The sequence below is a fragment of the Thamnophis sirtalis genome, unplaced genomic scaffold (assembly GCF_051295495.1).
Source record: "Thamnophis sirtalis isolate CommonGarterSnake01/CBP01778 unplaced genomic scaffold, rThaSir2_p1.2 scaffold_2, whole genome shotgun sequence".
In the NCBI taxonomy this organism is placed as follows: domain Eukaryota; kingdom Metazoa; phylum Chordata; class Lepidosauria; order Squamata; family Natricidae; genus Thamnophis; species Thamnophis sirtalis.
In genome coordinates, this window is record NW_028261382.1 from 55,862,149 (window position 1) to 55,881,661 (window position 19,513).

The window sequence follows — 19,513 nt, forward strand, 5'->3', positions numbered from 1 at the left end:
AGTGCACTGATGATGTTACCTGTGCAATTGAATTGAAAACCCCTGATATTGCATTCACATTGCACTATAGAGTAAAAGTCAATGCAGTTACTGTTCTGGGATAGAAGCTGTTTTTCAGCCTATTTGTCTTTATTGCCCTGTACCGTCTGCCAGATGGTAATAGTTTTAAAAAAAGGGGGGATGCCCAGGATGAGATGGATCTTTAAGAACATTTTGAACTTTTTTAAAAATAAATGTTTTTATTGTACATTTTCCATTTATTCTACATCACAATTTTAATTTTGCAACAGCAGTATACTGGATGCATCAAGTCCTCTTTAAATATATACACGGTGTTATACACTCTAATTGTAACCGCTATTCTCTTAATCATATAGTATAATCTCTTTTTAAATACATGACATTGTACAATATTTACAAGACAGCGGTGGGATTAAATTTCTTTTATTACCGGTTCTGTGGGCATGGCTTGGTGGGCGTGGCGTGGCTTGGTGGGCATGGCAGGGGAAGGATACTGCAAAATCCCCATGTTCTCCCGATCAGCTGGGACTCGGGAGGCAGAGAATAGATGGGGGCGGGGCAGCCAGAGGTGGTATTTTCTGGTTCTCCGAATTACTCAAAATTTCCGCTACCGGTTCTCCAGAACCGGTTAGAACCTGCTGAATTCCACCTCTGGTACAAGAATGTTTTAAGCTTTCAACTATTTGCTTTCATTTCATTCAGTTTTAGTTGCCACGATGTAGAAAAGATGTGGAGACTCTAGAAAGAGTGCAGAGAAGAGCAATAAAGAGGATTAAGGGACTGGAAGCTAAAACATATGAAGAACGGTTGCAGGAACTGGATATGTTTAGTTTTAATGAAAAGAAAACTAAGGGAGACAGGATAGCAGTCTTCCAATATCTCAGGGGCTGCCACAAAGAAGAGGGAGTCAAACTATTCTCCAAAGCACCTGAGGGGAGGACAAGAAGCAATGGGTGGAAACTAATCAAGGAGAGAAGCAACTTAGAACTGAGGAGAGATTTCCTGACAGTTATAACAATTAATCAGGGGAACGACTTGCCTCCAGAAGTTATGAATGCCCCAATACTGGAAGTATTTTTATTTATTTATTTATTTATTTATTTATTTATTTATTTATTTATTTATTTATTTTTTATTTATTTATTTATTTATTTCCAAAACAAACATATATTGTAAAAAGTATATCAGCTGGTTACAAAAAGCTTTTGTGCATCTCTTCCACCGTCATCAAATATAATTCATATTAATTCAAATATCTTAACTCGAATATTTACTATATTAACATCATCATACCTCCAGTTTTATTTGACTACAGTTATTTAAACATCCTTCATCCTTAAATATACCAAGATTCAATCCATAACCACAAGCTGGCATTTCATTTGCTTATTGATAAAATCCTCCGTTAACATTAAGTCCTCATATCCTGTTTTAGCTAAACATCCATAATATTTAATACCAAAGCTTTCTAATCCTCCATGTATATAATTTATTATCATTATCCTTTCTTTGTTTAACTATGTCCTATATCATAACACTGGAAGTCTTTAAGAAGAGGTTGGATAGCCATTTGTCTGAAACCTCGTATTTCTAACCATTGGTAGAATCTGTTCCATGGAGTAGCTTCCCTCCAGAAGTTGTGAATGCCGTTTGTCTGAAACGGTATAGGGTTTCCTGCCTAGGGCAGGGGGCTGGACTAGAAGACCTCCAAGGTCCCTCCCAACTCTGCTATTGTATTGTATTGTATTATTTCCTGTGCTGCATCAGCTCATATCACTTGGTGGTCTCCTTTTCTCGCAGGGACCATGCGCCCGGTGCGGAGAAATTTTTACGACCCCTCTTCGCTCCCGGCAAAGGGGTGGTGTGGGAGTGGGAGAACGACAACAACTCCTGGACGCCTTACGACATGGACATCTGCATCACCATCCAGAACGCCTACGAGAAGCAGCATCCGTGGTTGGACCTCTCCTCCTTGGGCTTCTGCTACTTGATCTACTTCAACAGCATGTCGCAAGTCAACCGCCAGACGCAGAGGAAGCGGCGTCTCCGGAGGCGCATGGACTTAGCCTACCCGCTCATCATGGGCTCCATCCCGAAGTCCCAATCCTGGCCGGTGGGCACCAACTCTGGCCACCCTTGTTCGTGCCAGCAGTGCCTGCTGGTCAACAGCACCCGGGCCGCGTCCAATGCCATCTTGGCTTCCCAACGCCGGAAGGTCTACGCGGGGAACAGCAACGGGACCTTGGCCCGTCCGCCAGAGCAATACTTTCAACGGGACGGCCTTGTGGTCCTTGGGCACCATACAAGGGGGAGGGATGTCCAAGATGGAGCAGTCCCGTTCTGCCAACGGGATGCAAGCGACCGCCGCCTTCTCCCGAAGCCAAAGCGCGCCCAACAATACTCAAGTGCCGGGTCAAAATAACCTGAACCGGCCTGGGACACAGCGGGCGGCCATCTTAAACAGCAGAGCCTCCATCCCACCTGGGTAAGTGTTGGAGACCTCGGTGTTCCTCAAGGCATGGAGGTCAAGTGGTCAGGGGTGACAATAAGGAGGACCGTGGAGTCCTGGGGGAGCTCTCTGAGCTTGGTGGTTGGTTTGCAGGCATTGGATTGCCCATGTAGGTAACACCATCAGTTCTAGAAGGGAGTGGGATTTGCAGGGAGGAGGAGGAGGAGGAGGAGGAGGAGGAGGAGGAGGAGGAGGAGGAGGAGGAGGAGGAGGAGGAGGAGGATTGCAGGCTCTCTGAGCTTGGTTGTTTCCTTGCAGACATTTCATCACCCAACTAGGTAACATCATCAGTTCTGGAAGGGTGTGGGGTTTGCAGGGAGGAGGAGGAGGAGGAGGAGGAGAGGAGGAAGAAGAAGACGACTGTAGGGTGTTTGGTGCTCTCTGAGCTTGGTGTTTCCTTGCAGACATTTCATCACCCAACTAGGTAACATCATCAGTTCTAGAAGGGAGTGGGATTTGCAGGGAGGAGGAGGAGGAAGAGGAGGAGGAGGAGGAGGAGGAGGAGGAGGATTGCAGGCTCTCTGAGCTTGGTTGTTTCCTTGCAGACATTTCATCACCCAACTAGGTAACATCATCAGTTCTAGAAGGGTGTGGGGTTTGCAGGGAGGAGGAGGAGAAGGAGTGTGGAGTTCTTGGTGCTCTCTGAGCTTGGTTGTTTCCTTGAAGACGTTTCATTACCCAACTAGGTAACATCTTTAGTTCTAGAAGGGAGTGAGGTTTGTGAGAAGGGGGAGGAGGAGGAGGAGGAGGAAGAGGAGGAGAGGAGGAGGAAGACTGTAGGATCCTTGGTGCTCTCTGAGCTTGGTGATTTTCTTGTAGACATTTCAATACCCCACTTGGTGCTTTCTGAGCATAATAATTTGTTTGCAGACATTTCAATTCCCTACTAGGTAACCTCATCAGTGCTACTGAGTGTGAGGCTGGCTCCTTGTTTATATACAATAGGCCTGCATTTATATTCTTTTTAGAATTTTGGCCTGCACACTTTCTCTTATTTCATTATGCTGTTTCTTTAAGTATAGTCAATGGGAGGGGGAATAGAAGGAGTAGAATTGTGGAATGTATTGCTTTTCATTCTTTACTAGAAGCAAGGTCATCCTTTGTTCTCTGCACCAGTACACCTGACCGGAAGAAGTTGGGCATGGACGCCAGCATGGAAGAAGGAAATTGGACCATGTGATGGACTGTGGGTGTGGGGACAAGATCATGAACTTTTAACTGGGTGGGGTTCTGATGTAACTTCCAGAGTTGGAATCCCCACAGCACTATGCCAACATGCCTGCTTTATTAAATTGGAACTTTAAGCAGAGTTTTGCCTTCGACTCTGATTTAATTCTACATGGTATTTGGAAGGCTGACACATCAGTGTTACTGAGTGTGAGGCTGGCTCCTTGTTTATATATAATAGCATGTCCTACCAATGTTGGTGGGGGTTTTTAATTTACCCCTTAGTATTTGATTAGGATATAGTTTTCTTCTTGATTGTTTGTCTGGTGTTAATCCCTGCTTCTCTGGATATTGACTACTAGAGATTATGTGGCTTTTTTTTTGTTTCCTTCCTTCTTAGCTTTCTATTTTGAATGGTGTGTAAATGTAACTTATCTCTGTGTGTCTACCGATGGCCGATTTGTCTGAATGCCAAGCTCCAGGAACTTCCTAGAATTTTTGATTTAGCTTAGTCTGCATATAAACGTGGTCTATATAAACAGGGAGCAAACACCATAGTAATTGATGGTGTTACCTTGTTTGGTAATAAAATGTCTGAAAGCAAATAACTCTGCAGTTCAACCATGATAAGAAATCAAAGAGAGGTGCAGGAAAGAGGGAAAACAGAAGAGAAAAACAGAAAAGAAAGAATAAAGATACAGAGAACTCATTAATTCTTTACATCAGTTATAAGCACAAATTCTAACTTTCTGTGGCTAAACATAATTCCCCCTTTTCTATCATTTATCCTGTCTAATCATCAAAACAATAATTGATAACGTCATGGGTTTTTTCCTGCTTGAAACATTACATGTTTTCCTAGCTTTTCCTGAGAGTTATATTTTGGCAAAGTTTTTGATAGTACATTGCATTTTGGCACTTCAAATGTATGCAATTTTGACCTTTAAAAATAATAATAATAGATGCTTTCTGTATTTTGTGGGTTTGTTTACGCATTGTGCTAGGCATATTTTAATGCTGCAAATGACACCATCAAATTTGGGGCAGGTGGAAATGCACATCTTGGTTACATACCTGGCTGCTAATTTGTAGTTTGGAAAGTACAAAATAGGTAAATTTATGGAGGTGGGAACAAGTATTCTCGCTTCGGGCTAGAATGAAGGCAGTTCTAGTTAATTGTATTTTGTATATGTTTTCTGCGCTATTTGGCCAGATTTCTTATTTTCTGCATTATTTATTGCAGATTGCATTTTTAAAAAATAATAATAAATCTTGTTTTGTAATATTATACTAGTACTCACCAGGAGGCTCTCTAGAGATAGATATGATCCCCAAACAAATTAATTTTTAAAATAAATAATATAATGCGCAGCTCTATTTCTTTTCTTTTTTTAAATTTAAACCTCTTTTGGGCTCCCTCAAATGCTCAAACAGCAAACAGAGAATATTTGATTTCTTTTTTTAGTTCAAATAAAAGTGTCCCAGTTAAGCTTCCTTGTTTAATCACCGAGAAAAGCTATCCAGAGTTCAGTCAGAGGAGTTACAACTATCAGCCATAGATACTAATAGTCAATTGTTCCTGCAGCCTGTAATTATTGAAATGTGAATATCTTCCTTAGTATGTTTTAATAGGCAACTGAAAATCTGTGATTTTTCATGATGTTCTTTTTTTTAAAAAAAGAAACATTCCTGCTTTATCGTTACGGATGTTTTACATGGGTGGAATATTATGATCTGTATTATTACTACATGACTATTACTAGCAGTATTACTACCAGTACCGGTATTAAGAATAACGGTAATTGCATTTGGGACAAAGATGGTTTTCAGATAGCCTCTTTGGAAGTCTAATGTGGCTTGATGTTATTAATAATTTACTTTGTGTTTCAGCTAAATATTTAATTATTTATTGAACGTTTAATTTATTTTGTAAATTATTAAAAGTTTTAACCTAATAATTAAAGCGATGGTGACAATTATCATCGTATTTTTAAAAATAGCAGGATTTTTTTCCCCTATCTCCAGATGTCTGGTGGAGTAACAGCCCTTAGAATTCCACCAGCTGTTCCAGTAATAAGAAAAATAACAATAATAATAGCAATACCAATAGCAATAACAACACCAGAAACAACAATAGGGACTAACAGCCATCACAACAATAACACGAGCAGTAACAGTAATAACAAGGGACACAGTGGCTTAGTGGCAAAGACGCTGAGCTTGTGGATCAGAAAGTTCGGCAGTTCGGCGGTTCGAATCCCTAGTGCCGCGTCACAGATTGAGCTCCCGTGACTTGTCCCAGCTTCTGCCAACCTAGCAGTTCGAAAGCAGATAAAAAATGCAAGTAGAAAAATAGGAACCACCTTTGGTGGGAAGGGAACAGCGTTCCGTGCGCCTTCAGCATTGAGTCATGCCGGCCACATGACCACGGAGACGTCTTCGGACAGCGCTGGCTCTTCGGCTCTGAAACGGAGATGAGCACCGCCCCCTAGAGTCGGGAATGACTAGCACGTATGTGCGAGAGGAACTTTTACCTTTACCTTTTTAACACTAGTAACAACAGCAACAATAGAAATAGGAACAATAACAATAGGAACAATAACGTTAACAATAACAGCCATAGTAACAACAACAATAAGAAAATGAAAACAGCAATAACAATAGCAAGTCCTAACAATAAGTTTAAAAGCCGCCCAGAGTCATTTCGGTACGAGATGAGCAGCACATAAACTTAATAAATAAATACTAGGATGGTAACAGTAATGACAACAACAGTAGTAGCATCCACACAATAGCAATAGGAACAATAACATTAGGAACAATAATAATAGCAATCATAGCAATTAGGATTATAAGACTAACTATCTATCTACCTACCTACCTACCTACCTACCTACCTACCTACCTACCTGTGAAATCTGTTTGTTTCTCTCTCTATTATCTATCTATCTATCTATCTATCTATCTATCTATCTATCTATCTATCTATCTATCTATCTATCTATCTATCTATCTACCTACCTACCTACCTACCTACCTACCTACCTACCTGTGAAATCTGTTTGTTTCTCTCTCTATTATCTATCTATCTATCTATCTATCTATCTATCTATCTATCTATCTATCTATCTATCTACCTAGCCTACCTACCTACCTACCTACCTACCTACCTACCTACCTACCTGTGAAATCTGTTTGTTTCTCTCTCTATTATCTATCTATCTATCTATCTATCTATCTATCTATCTATCTATCTATCTCTATCTATCTATCTATCTATCTATCTATCTACCTACCTACCTACCTACCTACCTACCTGTGAAATCTGTTTGTCTGTCTATCTATCTATCTATCTATCTATCTATCTATCTATCTATCTATCTATCTATCTATCTATCTATCTATCTATCTATCTACCTACCTACCTACCTACCTACCTACCTACCTACCTACCTGTGAAAATCTGTTTGTCTATCTATCTATCTATCTATCTATCTATCTATCTACTATCTATATCTATCTATCTATCTATCTATCTATCTATCTATCTATCTCCTGTGCACAACCCCTATATCCCCAGAGATAACTTACACACAAACACACATTTATCTCACTCTGCCCGATCGTCTCTTTGTCATCATCATCTATCTATTATTTATGTTTTACCGACTTATCTATCAATCACTTCTCTATTACCTATCTACATAACTGCCTATAATCTATCAATCTACCTTTCCCTCACTTAGCTGTTTATCATCTCTCCATTATCCATTTGCCTACATATCGTTAGCCAGCCAGCTATCAACTATCTACACAGCTCTTGCGTTCCGTCTATACCCATAGGGGATCCATAGGGGATGGAAGGGTATTGTCTCCCGGATGTTTATGTCTCCGTCATTGTGATTCACTGCCTCTTTTCATCGTTCATCGGTTCATTGTCCATTCACATCGTCTTCTTCAAGTAGATGTTCTACAGAGAGATTGGGTCTTCTTCCCCTACACATTTTCCAGCATCTGGCCAAACCTTGGCCAATGGCCATGTCATGAGGGAGTCAAACAATGGTGGGATTCAGACGGTTCGCACCTATCCGGGAGAACCGGTTGGTAACTTTCTAAGCAGTTCGGAGAACCAGTTGTTGGAAGAAATATTTTGTTTTTTCCCACTTTACAGGGCTAATCCTGCAAGGAAGGCAGGAAGGAAACATTCTGGTGTTGTTTCTAGCCTCATCTTTATTGCCCTGCTTACAGAAACTGCCTCTCCAGTTAACCCTTATTACCATTGTAACAACTAAGGCGGAGTGCCCATCGACCTGAGTGACATTGACTTGGCCACGCCCACATGATCACATGACCACCGAGCCCCGCCTACCCAGCTGGTCATTAGGGCAGAGAACTGGTGGGTAAATTATATGAATCCCACCACTGGAGTCAAATCTCCTACTGCCATGATGGCAAACCTATGGAATGCGTGCAAGAGATGGCACTCACAGCCCTCTCTGTGGGTACGAGCACCATCACCAGCTGCTCTTCTGGTTTATGGCGTGCATGAAGCCATTTTCGGGGCCATTTTCCAGGGCGTTTTCCGGCAGTTTTGGGGGTCAGAAGCGGCTCAGAAAAAGGCCTGAGAATTCCCTGGAAAATGGCCTGTTTTTTTAGCTCTTGTCAGGCCATTTTCCAGGTTGTTTTTCAGCTGTTTTTTGGGGTCAAAAAACAGGTTCGAAAAAAGGACTGAAAATTCCCTGAAAAATGAACTGTTTTTTGGCTGTTTTCGGGGCCTTTTCCAGGCCGTTTTCCGGGGTGTTTTCCAGCTGGGTTTTGGGTCAAAAACAGGCTTGAAAAAAAGCCTGAAATTTCCTTGAAAAAACACCCTGGAAAATGGCCTATTTTTTGGCTGTTTTCGGGCCCTTTTCCAGGCTGTTTTCCAGCTGGTTTTGGGGTCAAAAACAGGCTCGAAAAAAAGCCTGAAATTTCCTTGAAAAAACACCCTGGAAAATGGCCTATTTTTTGGCTGTTTTCAGGCCCTTTTCCATGCCGTTTTCCAGGCTGTTTTCCAGCTGGTTTTTGGGTCAAAAACAGGCTCGAAAAAAAGCCTGAAATTTCCTTGAAAAAACACCCTGGAAAATGGCCTATTTTTTGGCTGTTTTTGGGCCCTTTTCCATGCCGTTTTCCAGGCTGTTTTCCAGCTGGTTTTTGGGTCAAAAACAGGCTCGAAAAAAAGCCTGAAATTTCCTTGAAAAAACACCCTGGAAAATGGCCTATTTTTTGGTTGTTTTCGGGCCCATTTCCAGGTCGTTTTCCAGGCTGTTTTCCAGCTGGTTTTTGGGTCAAAAACAGGCTCGAAAAAAAGCCTGAAATTTCCTTGAAAAACAGCCCAGAAAATGGCCTATTTTTTGGCTGTTTTCAGGCCAGACTGTTTTTCAGGGAATTTTCAGGCCGTTTTTCGAGCTGTTTTGGGGCCCAAAAACCAGCTGGAAAACGGCCCGAAAAACAGCCTGAAAACAGCCCCCAAAACAGGCACTCAGTTTGGTCACTCAGTCCCGAAAAGGTTCACCATCACTGTCCTACTGTAAATGATTTTGTAGGTTTGGAGGAACTGAATCTATTTCAAAGGGTTGGTGGTGGTGTTTTTTTGGTGTCCGGATTGCAGGCTGAGTTTTTGGATCAGCATCTTTGCATTTATCAAGTTGGCTAAAGCCACTCATTTTTTTCCCCCACCTACGAATGTATGAGCTCTGTCTGGAGTTCGTAATAAATAGCACAATATCTAACCCAGCCCTCTCCATTCTTCTACGTACCAAGAATTTTCAAGAGTCCTGTGGGAAGTTATCATCCAGCCCTCTCCCAGAAAAATGAAATATCCTAGGAAATATTGAAAAGGCAGAATATTTCTCTGGATGTGAAAAGAAAGAAACATGCTTTAAAAGACAGAATAGCTGCCTGTAGCTTCCTGCCCATCCACACTTTGTCAATAGGCCATTGAGAAGGCCAGGCTAGCCCACTTTACATAATAAAGACTTCCCCACTGCAGCTGTAGGGGGAAGGGATATTACTCAACTCTCCACATGGCATCTGAGAACTCATACCTGTATTCAAAACAGCCTAGAGAGTAGCCCCCTGCATGGCACCATGGGAGTCTGACAACCAATCAGAATACATTTCTTACACAGGAACAGGAAACAGAGAGGTGGGACTAAACGGGGTATAAAAAGCCTAGCAAGCCCCTTCCACAGCCCTTCTCTTCTTCTCCACCAACATTGAAGCATGTGATCACCTTTTCTGTTCGGGGTTCAAGCCATGTGGCCCTGTCCACCAATAAACCATCTTTCCAAGCAGCCTCCATGTCTCCAGTGTCTTCTTCCCCACTTGGAGCCGAACCCAGAAGGACATTTCTTTCAACAGTCCTTTCCCCCTTTTTATGACAGAAATAAGGCAGATATCCCCAGACTTCTGCTTACCAAAATTATTTGTTTCAAGCATTATAACTCACTTCACGGACATAAGCCTCCCTAAAGAGTGGTTAAAGGCGAGAAATATCTTCAACCTCGCATTCTGGCCCTTAATCATAACAAGCCTAAAGCATGAAAAAGAAAATTGAAGGGGAAGAGAAAGGGAAAAACATTGCACCAAAATGCTACTTACTGCTTTTTTTTTTCAAGACGCAACTGGGCTTTTGGGTTTTTCTCTTGAAGGGGTTTTGCTTCTCATCTAAGAAGCTTCTTCGGTTCTCAGTTCAGTTCTTCTTCAGAGCTGAAGAAGCTTCTTAGACGAGAAGCGAAAGGTCTTCAGAGAAAAACCAGAAACTCCAGTTGCCTCTTGAAAAAAGCACCTCTGGTAGAGCAAACACAGGTATTTGTTTCTTGTTAACCCTTACAGTGCATTTCGTCATACAATTAGTCAAATATATGAAGAACGGTTGCAGGAACTGGGTATGTCTAGTTTAATGAAAAGAAGGACTAAGGGAGACAGGATAGCAGTGTTCCAATATCTCAGGGGTTGCCCCAAAGAAGAGGGAGTCAAGCTATTCTCCAAAGCACCCGAGGGAAGAACAAGAAGCAATGGGTGGAAAATTAATCAAGGAGAGAAGCAACTTAGAACTAAGGAGGAATTCCCTAACAGTGAGGACAATTTAACCAGTGGAACAGCTTGCCACTAGAAGTTGTGGGTGCTCCAAGAACTGACTGGATACCCATTTGTCCATAATGGTACAGGTCTCCTGATCAAGTAGAGGTTGGACTAGAAGACCTTCAAGGTCCCTTCCAGCTCTGTTCTATATGACCTCGAAATTGTTTACTTTTGCGGGGCAAAAAGTCTAGTGAAAAGAAGGACCAGGTGTGACAGGACAGCAGTCTTCCAATATTTGAGGGGCTGCCACAAAGAAGGGGGGGGTCAACTTGTTCTCCAAAGCCCTTGAGCGTAGAACAAGAAGCAATGGGTGGAAACTCATCAAGGAGAGAAGCAACTTAGAATGAAGGAGAAATTTCCTGACAGTGAGAACAATTAATCAGGGGAACACCTTGCCTCCAGAAGTTGTGAATGCTCCAACACTGGAAGTCTTTAAGAAGATGTTGAATAGCCATTTGTCTGAAGTGGTGTAGGGTTTCCTGCCTAGGCAGGGGGTTGGACTAGAAGACCTTCAAGGTCCCTTCCAACTCTGCTATTGTATTGTATTGTATTGTATTGTATTGTATTGTATTGTATTGTATTGTATTGTATTGTAATCAAGGGGATAAGCAACTTAGAATTAGGGAGAAAATTCCTGATAGTGAGAACAATTAACCAGTGGAATAACTTCCCTCCAGAAGTTGTGAATGCTCCAACACTGGAAGTTTGTAAGAAGAGGTTGCACAGCCATTTGTCTTAAGTGGTATAAGGTTTCCTGCCTGAGCAAGGGGTTGGACTAGAAGACCTCCAAGGTCCCTTTCGACTCTTGTTATTCTAAATCTTCTCCATTTACAAAAGATAGGCTTTTTTTTTTCAGGTTGGTATACCAGAAATGGCCTATTTATATCGATTCATTAGTAAAAATGAAACTGGTTTAGAGCAAGTTCCTTCTACACCCAGAAAAAAACCAGCCACCTTTTAAAATTGTGTTTTCTTGCTGCACTTTGCATGCACTTCCTTCTAAGTGCTGTTCGGGTTTTTTTTTCTTTCTTTTGTCTGTTGCGATTGTGAATGTTACGCAACGACCATTCTTCCTTGCAGGATCTGCTATGTCAACAACTGGGTAAGATGAGCCAATGGGAAAATTGCTCTCCGAGATGTATTGCTTGCTGGCACCCGAGATGACTCTTGGAGTCAGCAGAAAGGAGTTAGAAAGGAAGAACGTGTGGGGTTTTGTGTGTGTGTGTGTGTAAGAGAGAGGGACGCAGTGGCTCAGTGGCTAAGATGCTGAGCTTTTCAACCAGAAAGGTCGGCAGTTTGGCGGTTCGAATCCCTAGCGCCGTGTAATGGGGCAAGCTCCCATTACTCGTCCCAGCTTGTTTAGCAGAGTGATGGCATTCGGGGGGAAATTGTTCTTGTGTCTCGTTGTCTGGGTGTGCAGTGCCCTATTGCCTCATTTTGAGGGTAGGAGTTGAAACAATTTATTTCCAGGATGCCAGGGGTCTATAAATATTTTCCTGGCCCTCTTTTTGACTCGTGCAGTGCACAGGTCCTCGATGGAAGGCAGGTTGGCAGTAATTGTTTCTTTCTGCAGTTCTAATCATCCTCTGAAATCTCTGTCTGTCTTGTTGGGTTGCAGAGCCAAATCAGACAGTTATAGAGGTGCGGATGACAAGATTCAATAATTCCTTCCTAAATATGCCTATAATTAGGCATTATATCTGATGGCTATGATAAAGGGACGATATACCTAACATTACACATCTTGACCGCAGCAAGAATATAGTGTATGCGCAGCAGTGGGAGAGCGAAAATACCTGATTCAGAGGAGGAGACGATAAGATACTGGTCTATGCGGAAATGGAAAGAGTAACGCTAAAAATAAAAGCTAAAGGAGATAAAGAACACTATGCTATACAATACAATACAATACAACACAACACAACACAACACAACACAACACAACACAATACAATACAATAGCAGAGTTGGCAGGGACCTTGGAGGTCTTCTAGTCCAACCCCCTGCCTAGGCAGGAAACCCTATACTGTTTCAGACAGATGGCATTCACACCTTCTGGAGGGAAGCTGCTCCATGGAACAGATTCTACTAATGGTTAGACATACGAGGTAGAAGTTGGAATACGAAGAATCAGGTTAAGTGGACATGGATGCTATGTAGGTATTAGAATGTAGGTATTAGAATGATGGATGAATGGATGGGTGAATAGATAGAGAGAGAGAGAGATGAGAGAGAGAGATACACATACAGAGAGAGAGATCAGAGAGAGATACAGAGAGAGAGAGAGAGGCAGATAGGCAGGCAGAGATATAGAGATAAATATAGATTAGAGAGAGAGAGATGAGAGAGAGAGATACAGATACAGAGAGAGGGAGAGGCAGATAGGAGGCAGGTAGGCAGAGATATAGAGATAAATATAGATGAGAGAGAGAGAGAGAGAGAGAGAGAGAGATGAGATACAGATACAGATACACACACACACACACAGAGGCAGATAGGCAGATAGGCAGGCAGGCAGATATAGAGATAAATATAGATGAGAGAGAGAGAGAGAGAGAGATGGGGGGAGAGAGAGAGAGAGAGAGAGGCAGGCAGGCAGGCAGGCAGGCAGGCAGGCAGATATAGAGATAAATATAGATGATAGATAGATAGATGATAGATAGATAGATAGATAGATAGATAGATAGATAGATAGATAGATAGATAGATAGATAGATAGAGATAGATAGAGAGAGAGAGAGATAGATAGAGATAGATAGATAGATAGATAGATAGATAGATATAAATAGATAGAGATAGATAGAGATAGATAGATAGATAGATAGATAGATAGATAGATAGATAGATAGATGATAGATAGATAGATAGATAGATAGATAGATAGATAGATAGATGATGATAGATAGATAGATAGATAGATAGATAGATAGATAGATAGATAGATAGATAGATAGACAGACAGACAGACAGATAGATAGATAGATAAGTTGACATTCTAGAATATGGTGCTCAAAAATAACTGTACAGCACTCGCACTGTTTAAAATAGCATACATGTTCTTTGTTTCCACTTTGGTTTTTCTGGCAAATAAAAGACCAGGACAATATTCAATACATTTATATGTAGACAATAAAAATATATATATTTTTAAAAAACCTAGGAAAACACACGCACACGCGGTGGGAGTGTCTTTCTTTGAGAAATAACTCGTAGTTGTCAAAACTGGTCCTGTTGGCAGAGAAGGGGAAGTTGGTTATTTTTAACAGCTCTGCTCGTAGGACCATCTGGAGGGTTAAGATAATTTTGCGGGGGGGGGGGCTTGGTTGCGTTTCTGCTAGCCCTTCCAACGAAGACACCCCCCTCTAGAGTTGCAGCGAAAATGTGGTTGGCCATCTGGTTGCGCTAGAGAGGAATCGTACGGGGTTAATCCTGCTGGTGACAAAGGAATAGTTTACTAATGAATGTTTGACAAAGTCAATGTTCTCTTCATTTACTTATAATCCTTGGGAACATCTGCATGGGAGAGAGAACAACCAAGAGGATTAGGGGGCTGGAGGCTAAAACATAGAAAGAACGGTTGCTGGAATAGCATTTGTCTAGACTCTGGTCTATTGAAAAGATTAGGGGCGACACAATAGCAGTCTTCCAATATCTCAGGGGCTGCCCCAAAGAAGAGGGAGTCAAGCTATTCTCCAAAGGACCTGAATGCAGGACAAGAAGCAATGGGTGGAAACTAATCAAGGAGAGAAGCAACTTAGAACTAAGGAGAAATTTCCTGACAGTGAGGACAATTAATCAGTGGAACAGAATTGCCTCCAGAAGTTGTGAATGCCCCAACACTGGAAGTCTTTAAGAAGAGGTTGGATAACCATTTGTCTGAAGTGGTGTAGGGACTCCTACTTGAGCAGGGGGTTGGACTAGAAGACCTCCAAGGTCCCTCCCAACACTGTTACTCTGTTGTGTTGTTATTCTGCATTTCCTAACCATGTTCTAGCAGCTAGCCTGATGCAAACATGCATGCAGACACATGGGTATCCATGCATATAAATACACTCACACAAGATATATGCCCATAACCACATACATACATGCAGACATATTTGTACATTGATCCATGCACATACCCATATATAGTAATGCACACAAGTACACACACACACACACACGTTTAAGGAGAAGGAGAAGAAGGGAGGTGGAGAAGGAGGGAAAGGGGAGAAGAAGGGAGATGGAAGAGAAGGAGAAAGGGAAGAGGAAGGGGAAGTGGAGGAGATGGAGAAGGAAGGAGGATGTGGAGGAGAAGGAAAAGGGAAGGGGGAAGAGGAGGAGGAAGAAGAAGAGAAGGATGGTGGAGGAGAAGGAGAAAGGAAGGGGAAGTGGAGGAGATGGAGAAGGAGGGAGGAGGTGGAGGAGAAGGAAAAGGGAAGGGGGAAGAGGAGGAGGAGGAAGAGGAGGAGGAAGAGAAGGGTGGTGGAGGAGAAGGAGAAAGGGAAGAGGAAGGGGAAGTGGAGGAGGTGGAGAAGGAGGGAGGAGGTGGAGGAGAAGCAAAAGGGAAGGGGGAGGAGGAGGAGGAGGAGAAGGGTGGTGGAGGAGAAGGAGAAAAGGAAGAGGAAGGGGAGGTGGAGAAGGAGGGAGGAGGTGGAGGAGAAGCAAAAGGGAAGGGGGAGGAGGAGGAGGAGGAGAAGGGTGGTGGAGGAGAAGGAGAAAAGGAAGAGGAAGGGGAGGTGGAGAAGGAGGGAGGAGGTGGAGGAGAAGGGAAGAGAAGGGGGAAGAGGTGGTGGAGGAGGAGACCAGCTGGACCAGAACTTTCAAATTGAAGAATATTTTACAAAGGATTCCCAGGGGGGTGGGGAAATGATATTCTGAATTGTTGGGACATTGATGATGTTATTTAGCCTGGTAATGAAACATCTGCAGGAAATCAACCAAATTCTGAGAACCCAACATACTCAACCTGAGTAGATATATTCTCTACTGAGAAGGCGATGTGTTTGTTTGTTTGAAAGTCAGGTAGATTAAGGTGCTTGGCAGGCCGCAAGGGAAGATTTTGAGGGTAAAATAATATCTTTTGGGGATGTCCCAAAAGCTTGTGTTCCTTCAAGGATCCCTGTTCAAATCTCCTCCATCTCTTCTAGGGTCCCTGCTCTCCCAGTGAAGAATCTGAATGGAACTGGTCCAGTCCACCCTGCCTTGGCAGGTAAGAGTAATACATGAAATGATGCCTTTTTAGTAAAATATGGTAGTCAGAAAAGGTGCTCCCTTCCTATTTTTAAAATATCTTTAATTAAGGAACAGTGAAAAGCTTGATTTACAGACTGTTTGGCAGGACGTCATGCCTGTTAAATACAGAGGTCTGTTAAATCCAAAAGTCTGTTAAATCCAAAAGTCTGTTCAATCCAGAGGTCTGTTAAATCCCAAAGTCTGTTAAATCCCAAAATCTGTTAAATCCAGAGGTCTGTTAAATCCAAACATCTGTTAAATCCAGAGGTCTGTTAAATCCAAAAGTCTGTTAAATCCCAAAGTCTGTTAAATCCAAAAGTCTGTTCAATCCAGAGGTCTGTTAAATCCAAACATCTGTTAAATCCAGAGGTCTGTTAAATCCAAAAGTCTGTTAAATCCAGAGATCTATTAAATCAGAACACATGGAATGGATTTTATTGGAATCATTCACTTTCTCTGTTTCAGGAATGACCGGCATCTTGATGTGTGCAGCGGGTTTGCCTGTCTGCCTGACGCGAGCTCCAAAGCCCATCTTGCACCCCCCGCCTGTCAACAAGAGCGACATGAAGGCAGTGCCGGGCATTACCGGCATTTGCCGTAAAACCAAGAAGAAACATTTGAAGAAGAGTAAGCTGTCTTCCTCCCTTCCCTCTGAGGGATTAAAATGTGGGTGGTCACACATTGGGCACTGCCACTGGGATCCTTTGAGGCTCGGTGGCCATTTTGCATCCTACCCAGGAGGGATGCTGCATCAAGTTCCCTGAGCATTGTGGGAAATTCTGAAAGGCCATAGAGAGTGAACTGTTTGGCTCTAGGTAGGGTCAAACCGGAGCTGGGATTCACTTACCTTCCCTATCGGTTCACAAATGTGAGCATGCATGCGCTCGCTTCAATCACATGTGCCTTGTCTGCGTACCGCCTTCTGTGCATGCGCAGTGCTTGCACATTACATTGGGGCGGGGGGGCGGAGCCTCCTGCAGCTATCATTATCTGTTCTCCTGAACCAGGAGAGAACTGGCTGAACATCATCTCTGAATGAGACTTTGCACTGCTTTGACTGAAATTGGCACAGGTGGGAATGGAGAGGTATAAAATGAGGACTAGAGCAGTGGACTAACATCCGCAGTCCCATCGTCTAAGAAGACAGTTTTCATTGTCTCTATGGGTGTGGGTCAGGGGTGAGATTCAGCCAGTTTGGACCAGTTTGGGTGAACCAGTAGTTCTGGTGATCAGTTGATCCCTCCCTCCTGCCCCTGTTTACTGTTTATTAGGATTTGTATGCTGTCCACTCTCGAGAGACTCAGGGCGGCTTACAGATAAAGGCAGAAAGGGGGAACATATAAAAATTAAAAAAGCAGACATTAAAATTTCACAACATTCATATAGCTTAGGATGGGGCTGGATAAATCAACAGCCCCAGGCCTGCCGGAACAGCCAGGTCTTAATCGCTTTGCGGAAGGCCGGAAGGGTAGTAAGGGTCTGGATCTCCACGGGGAGACCGTTCCATAGGGCCGGAGCAGCTACAGAGAAGGCTCTCCCCCGGGGAGTCGCCAGCCGACATTGACCGGCAGATGGAATCCGGAGGAGGCCTAATCTGTGTGATCTTATAGGTCTCTGGGAGGTAAATGGCAGGAGGCTGTCTCTCAGGTAGCCAGGTCCTAAACCATGTAGGGCTTTAAAAGTAACAACTAGCACCTTGAAACGTGTCTGGAGACCAATGGGAAGCCAGTGCAGCTCGCGGAGGATAGGTGTAATGTGGGTGTACCTAGGTGCGCCCACAATCGCTCGCGCGGCTGCATTCTGGACTAACTGAAGTCTTCGAACACTCTTCAAGGGCAGCCCCATGTAGAGCACTGGTCTGTCCTATATTTCTTTTGTTTGAAGCCCAGCTGATAAGCGCGGCAGAGCGCCTCAGCTGTTTCACTCACCAGGGCTGCAGCAGAAGATACCGTATTTTTCAGAGTGTAAGACGCACCGGAGTATAAGACGCACCAAGGTTTGGAAGAGGCAAATTGGAAAAAAAAAGTTTTTCCACTCTGCAAACCCCCAAAAAACGGTCCGTTTTTCGTGAAAACAGTCCCGTGTTTTTTTTCCGTGTTTTTCTGAATAGCTTTTAGGACAGTGTTTCTCAACCTTGGCAACTTGAAGATGTCTGGACTTCAAGTCCCAGAATTCCCCAGCCAGCTGGGGAATTCTGGGAGTTGAAGTCCAGACATCTTCAAGTTGCCAAGGTTGAGAAACACTGCTTTAGGAAGCTTGTAGAGTGTCTGGAGGGGGGGGCAAAAACGAGCAAAAAACGGCTCATTTTTTGTGAAGACAGAGGTCTCCACAAAAAAGGCATGGATAGCCTTTAGGAGGCTTATATTTTATTGTCAAAAAAAGGCATGGATAGCCTTTAGGAGGCTTATAGAATGCTTCTGGGGACTGGGGGAGGGTGAAATTGAGCAAAAAATGGGCTGTTTTCTGCTCATTTCTGCCCTCCCCAGCCTCCAGGAGCTCTCTGAAAGCCTCCTAAAAGCTATGCACGGCCATTTTTGCAAAGTGGGCGGGGTTTTGGGAAGCAAAAATGTTGTATTCAGTGTATAAGACGCACCCAGATTTTCAGCCTCTTTTTTGAGGGAAAAGGGTGCATCTTATACTCCGAAAAATACAGTAAGTCTTAGAGCTGTTTTCAAAGGCACTCCGCGTGGGCGGAGCATGTGTTTCGCACCTGCTCAGCAAACCAGTTGTTACACCAGTTGATTCTCACCACTGGTGTGGGTGAATTCGTGCCTTTGTGTCAACACTGATTCTTCTCTTTTCTCCAGGCAGAAATCCTGAGGATGTGGTGCGACGTTACATCCAGAAAGTGAAGAACTCCCCCGATGAGGTGAGTTACCCCACTTTCCGATGACGCCAATGTGGCAAAAAAAGTTTAAAACATCCAGGCACAAGTGGATCGATTTCTCCCTCTCAATCTAGTATTTCCTGATGTTGAGAACAATCCATCAGTGGAACAGCTTACCTTCTGAAGTTACAAGTGCTCCATCACTGGCGATTTTTTTTCTGTCAGGGAAACCTGGTCTACCCAAATTTCAGACGGAACATACCACTTCTGCTTTCGCCTTCCAGCCCCAATCCAGGAACCTTCGCAGGCAGTCGCTTTCACGACAAACTATTTTTGTGTTCAATTTACATTTACCGACAAAGAGCTAAAGAGAGAACTAGTATAGAATCAATTTCAAGCTATTTAGCTCTCGTCAGCTAGCCATTCCCTTTCTGGCATTCGAACCTGGGCTGCTTGCATATTAGGTAGATGTATTAACCTCTAAGCCACAGGTTCTCCTCGCTTTGTCAGCTGTACCAAGGATATGGGACAGAGCATGCTGCTTTCCTTTCGCCTTTCAGCCCCAATCCAGGAGCCTTCGTATGCAGTTGCTAACAAACTATTTTTGTGTTAAATTTGTATTTACTGATAAAGGGAGACTAATGCAGGCT

General features: G+C 43.1%; 1 protein-coding gene across 1 annotated transcript in view; it reads left to right on the forward strand.

Annotated features, from left to right (window-relative positions):
• The window catches only part of DTX1 (deltex E3 ubiquitin ligase 1), a 64,585-nt gene that overhangs the window by 30,778 nt on the left and 14,294 nt on the right, over positions 1–19,513 (forward strand). Inside the window, 6 exon segments of the mRNA XM_087705649.1 lie at positions 1,822–1,860; positions 1,863–2,269; positions 2,271–2,506; positions 15,952–16,013; positions 16,502–16,663; positions 18,844–18,905. Of these exon segments, the coding sequence (XP_087561775.1) occupies positions 1,822–1,860; positions 1,863–2,269; positions 2,271–2,506; positions 15,952–16,013; positions 16,502–16,663; positions 18,844–18,905 (968 nt within the window).